The 5,335-nt window shown below is 32.6% G+C and overlaps 1 protein-coding gene across 1 annotated transcript; it reads right to left on the bottom strand.

Moving 5' to 3' along the window:
* Positions 1–2,209: 2,209 nt before the first annotated feature.
* Positions 2,210–4,481, bottom strand: LOC111625155 (galectin-4-like). The gene is made up of 9 exons (XM_023368207.1): positions 4,323–4,481; positions 3,998–4,086; positions 3,698–3,905; positions 3,505–3,627; positions 3,332–3,420; positions 2,943–3,264; positions 2,805–2,879; positions 2,655–2,740; positions 2,210–2,587 (listed from the first exon to the last, which is right to left on the bottom strand). Exons 1-9 carry the CDS (start codon positions 4,386–4,388, stop codon positions 2,269–2,271), a joined length of 1,377 nt encoding a protein of 458 aa, XP_023223975.1. The 5' UTR covers positions 4,389–4,481; the 3' UTR covers positions 2,210–2,268.
* Between the last annotated feature and the right edge of the window lie 854 nt (positions 4,482–5,335).

Genomic DNA, 5,335 nt, shown 5'->3' with positions numbered 1-5,335 from the left:
ACATTTATATATATATATAAATTACATATTTTTCTACTTTAGCTAATAACGGATAAGAAAAAACAAGTTATTTTATTAAATATAATTTTAGGTTAATTAATGGTCCAAGGGAAAGAAGTAGTTTCAAGGCTAAGTTACTCCGATATTAAAACTATTAAGTTATCAGTAGGATGACGTTTTATATATTTAAAATGGCAATTTGTAGAAAAAATATTCTTTCGCACAAAATTTTAAACTATATCTTTAATAATCCAGCAATGAGTTGCGTAACTTTCCCGGTAAAAAAGTTAAAATTAAGAGATTTTATTGTTAAAAAATTTTATTATTATTTATTATAAAATGGAAAAAGGGCTAATTTTGAGAATAGAGATGAGTTTTATAAAACATTTTAATTGTTAATAACGAGTAAAATCTTTATTAAGCCCAATCCTACTCGAGATAGAGAGAATCGTGTGCTGTATCTCTCCACTCGCTCGACTTTTAATAACCACCAAGAGGAATCTCTTGTCAGTTGATACTATTCCAATCGGATTTTAAAAGTGCGATATCTACCAAAAAATGAGAAATTTAAATAAATTTTTCATATTTTCTATGACGTGATTTTATAAACTTCGATTAAAAGTACGTTAAAGAGGTGACTGGAACTTTGAAACAACGATTTATGAAGTAAAACTGCACTTCCAAGAAAATTAGAATTAAAAAAAAAAATTAGAAATGCTGGATCAGTGCTGTAACGTTTCGGTTTGAAACACCTAAGGTTCATATAGCCTACTTTTGGAAGCAAACTTATCCACGATTACTCTGTACAGCAGATTTGAACTAACTACATGTATAGCGATCTGATCAATCTCTTTTCGCGATTACAAACGCCAGATAGGATCGACTGATCGCGATCAAACTAATCCGAGCANAAATTAAGATTAAAAAAAAAAATTAGAAATGCTGGATCAGTGCTGTAACGTTTCGGTTTGAAACACCTAAGGTTCATATAGCCTACTTTTGGAATCAAACTGATCCACGATTACTCTGTACAGCAGATTTTGAACTAACTACATGTATAGCGATCTGATCAATCTCTTTTCGCGATTACAAACGCCAGATAGGATCGACTGATCGCGATCAAACTAATCCGAGCAGAGGGTAGGGTCAGATAAAGATTAACAATGGAAGTCGCCATCTTAAAAATCAAGCTTATAGTTGACAGCAAAAATGTTTTAAACATTTTTTATTGTCGATAGTTAAACTTATAAATGGTAAGTAAAACCATTTATAAGTATAAGTAAAAATATTAATATATCCGATAAACGGACGTAAAAATAAGTAGAGAATTTTGCGAGATAAGGCAAGAGTGTATGGCCGGCCTGCACTTCCATTTTGCTGTTTTATGAGAAATTTTATTCACAGTAAATACGATACGAATAACTTTCCGTCAACTAAAACAAGCAATCTGTATCAGGTGACAGACTGAACGTAACAGTACAAAATTATACTTAGTGATCCGCTCTAATAGATACAGAACTTGAGTATCCATCTGAAATGAAAACTAACTAAAAAAGTAATATCGTAACTATTGCATGTTTTGGTAGTACCATACATTTTGTTGTACTCTGTTTCCCTCAACTTCACCATTTGCAGTTTTACAACGAGCCATTTCTCTCCCCATGACGAAGGAAACATCCGCGTTTGGAGAGGAAACATTTTAGAGTACAAAAACATTGCAAAATCAAATTCTATTAGTAAACAGATTTAATTTGCCGCCATACACAATCTTGCTGGAAAAAATGGTGAGGGCCAGAGCAAAGTTCTAGTGGGACCACGGTCGGAATAAAGCAAAATTTAAGTGGTTTTCGTAATCTAAAATTTCAGAAAATGCACATTTCTTGCTTGTGAACAAAGATGATATGACGACCCATTCACGCGTATTTTATTTAACATTTTTTCCCCCACCCGACGGATGTTTACCATTAAAAAACACATTTACATGCAAAAGGTCTGGTGAGTATATTACGAGAAACCTCAAATTTAGCGCCACTCTTTGTTCGCCTTTGAAGTTTTTCATATAGATGTATGCTAACACGTTTTAAATTCGAAGGCTGAAAATTACATAGTTTAACGTGAAGGTCTGCTGCAATACAAGATTTACTATTTTGAGGTCACAAAACATTAAGCTGAAAGTTTATTTCTTAAGTAAAAATAATTATGAAAAGCATTTATATATCGAAAAGCTTAGTAAGTACTGTTTAATTTAGACGTTATAACGTGTTAACATTACATAAATATCAGTCTCTTAACAACAATATCTCCCTTAACTACAATAAATTTCGCACGAGAGAGGCTCAGACGATGTAGGAACGTTTTAGGAGCTTCGTCATTGACGCTGACGTGGAAACCGGTCTCGCTGCAATGAATGATAATTTCGAATCTCGCACCATCTCTAAACGGGAAATCGTTCCAACGGACTTCGTCCGTACTCCATTCGCCGCCATCTCGAGTATTTAGAATTACCTGCTTACTTTGAAATCTGGGGTTGTAGTGAAATACTACATCGGCATTTTCGGTAAGTTCTGCTTGGTAGTTTATGTGAAATCTGGAAAAACCAATCATTTGTACTTATTGATACTAAAAAACATTTAATAACGGAAGGAGAAAGTTACCTTTCTGCTCCAGGAGGTACTACTGCCGATATGCATAAAATATTGCCTGCCATGGCTTCATTAATGTCAAGTTCAATAGGCAGTTGCTGTCAAGAAACAAAAACAGTTTTATATATGATAATTAAGAATTAAAAAAAAAAGGTAACTTACAGGATTGTACTTATCCTCTTTCCAGTCTGAACTGAATATAATTTCTTCTAGACCGCTTCCAGGTGGCATGGACTCCTATGAAAATAGTTGCTTAAAACACGAAAGCTATAGCACTTAAAACTATGATGATATACTTACTGGAGGAGCGTCAATAGAGATATCGTCCATTCGTACTCCACCTTCTATATTTAAAACGCAAGCTTGAGTCATATCCATACGGTGAGAGAAAGCAGTAAATTTAGTTCCGTTAACCCAAACGTGGTAAGTTTCGTTTCGGGGCACTATCATAATGCTAAAATCTTGAGACCTATCGAAAGGGAATCCGCCATCCTTTTCTTCCGCACCCCATTCGCCACCATTTCTGCAATTTCGAACAACTTCTCCTACGTTATATCGCGGATTTACGTGCAGAGTTATGTCAGAGTCTGATGATTCTCCGGTTTGAAAGTTAATGGAAAAACTAGAAAAAAGAAAGCTCTAAGCACATAGGAGAGGAGAGAGGGGAGGTAAAGAGTTTATAGTCTCACCTATCTTCATTCGGCAAAAGGCGACCTGTCATAGTAAAGACACTACTCTTTTGTATATTACCAGGTATAGTAATTTTATTTGTGTGAATCTAGAAAAAACAAACACAAAAGCGCTAGATATTATTAGCAAGTTTAAATTTGGATTAAAACCTCCCCAAAAACAAAAACCATACAATATCGCCTAGAGGAAAATGTAGGCCAGGTAATCTTAGATCCCCGGATATTAGAATGTGAGTTGCCTTTGAAGCCGCTACTCTATAAGCAACAACGTCGAGATGTTCGTTGTTTACAGCAACCTAAAAAATGAAAAAGGGAGGACATTAATAGAGTTAAAATTTTTTAGTAGTTTAAAAGTACTGTACATACATCGTATCCATCCGCGGAAGCAGTCAATTCCAAAAGAAATGGTTTTTCAGGTTCAAAAGAAGCAACGCACAGGGCCTTTTCTTCCTCCTCATTCCATTCGCCATCGGCACAGGTACTGAAGATCACAGAGTTTCTTTCAAAGAGTATATCCATATGTAGACATACATCCGCATTCTCTGCGAGTGAAGTCCGAATATCAACGGAAAGCCTCCAGAAAAAAAGAAAAAAACACACATTACAAATAAAGATCACTCCAGAAAAAAAAAAAAATGTATTTGAAAAGAGTCAAGAAAATCTTACTTTTTAGCATCCGCTTTGGGTAATCCATGGATGAATATTTTTGCACCATTATCAAATGGTTCAATTATGCGGACTGTACATGGGACTTTCTAGAGGGGGAGAAACAGTTCAAAAATTATTGACTTACCTAAAAAAAAGTCCGAAACTTGTCGCAGATTAGATTAAATCCGCTCGAAGTGAAGTATTAAAAAGATCGCGGAAGTTTGAAAAAGATCGCCCACGTTGGGAGAGAAGAATTTTATTACCGGAATTTTAAAAATAGGACGTAGCGAAACATTTAGATTTTACAAGGAGGAAAAGGAAAAGTAAGTCATTATTTACTTACAAGACCAAAATAGTGAAGTCCTCTATTGACCTGAGCTACTTCTAAAGTGCTGATCCAATGGGTCATGATGACTGTTCGCGACTGAATTCACCTCTCTGCAATGCAGACAGAAGGAAAATGCACAAGTTAATGAGACAGAAATACTTTTATACATTTACTCTTCTTCGTTCCCTCTAGCGGAGGAGTTGAGAAACATTTTGGGTGCGGTCGACAGAACGTTCCTATTGGAGAAACTAGTCCTAATATGTATATTTAACTTAGATTTTGCAGTTGTGATGTCATACTTGGATCTATCCCAAAAGTATTATTATACTTTAAAATTGAATAAATTAATTTAAAATATTAATATAAGTATTTAAAAAAATAAAATAAATTTTAAATAAAACACAAAATTTTATTTATTTTTTTTAATTAATAATCCACGTGTCTAGTTGTTATTTTTAGTTATTTCGTCTGCTTAATTCGATTTTCTGTCAAATCGTACGTCTTTTCCCTTAAAATTATTATTCGTAAATGACGGTAGATTATTTTAAAATTTTAATATTTAATTTATTTATAAACAAAATATATAAATTAATAAACGTTCAGCATATTAAACTGAGTCTATGGTAAAATATCTAGGTAGAGAGACACCTGTCGTTGGCGACGTCACGATCATTATTTAATTAATTAAAATTAATGAATATAAAATACAATTTTGCATAATATCTTATTATTTTTATACATTAGATAATGTTTAAAATATTTAAATAAATATATATTATTAAGTATTGAATACTATAATTTTTATAGAGGTATTTCATAATTTTATATTTTTTTATTTAGCCGATCAATATTAAAAATTATTATTTTACCAGTTTGTATAATAAAATATAGTAGTTACTTTAAAAATTATAACAATAAATAATTAAAGAAAACTAATATGATTTTTTAAATTTTATCGATACTAGATGGCAGCATTAACAACCATAATTTATGATAAAAATTAAAAATCATTTTATAAGAAAACTATT

The sequence above is a fragment of the Centruroides sculpturatus genome, unplaced genomic scaffold (genome assembly GCF_000671375.1).
Source record: "Centruroides sculpturatus isolate CEXI.00-Female unplaced genomic scaffold, Cexi_2.0 scaffold439, whole genome shotgun sequence".
NCBI lineage: Eukaryota > Metazoa > Arthropoda > Arachnida > Scorpiones > Buthidae > Centruroides > Centruroides sculpturatus.
The sequence above is the reverse complement of the archived record's forward strand: the minus strand, read 5'-3'. Positions and strand labels throughout refer to the sequence as shown.

Bases quoted from the DNA above. Each gene is read 5' to 3' on its own strand.
- LOC111625155 (XM_023368207.1), bottom strand. From the start codon at position 4,388: ATGACCCATTGGATCAGCACTTTAGAAGTAGCTCAGGTCAATAGAGGA. The intron at 3,421-3,504 runs GTATGGTTTTTG...TGTTTTTTCTAG, and splicing joins ATTTTCCTCTAGGCGATATT to ATTCACACAAATAAAATTAC. The intron at 3,265-3,331 runs GTGAGACTATAA...TCTTTTTTCTAG, and splicing joins CTTTTGCCGAATGAAGATAG to TTTTTCCATTAACTTTCAAA.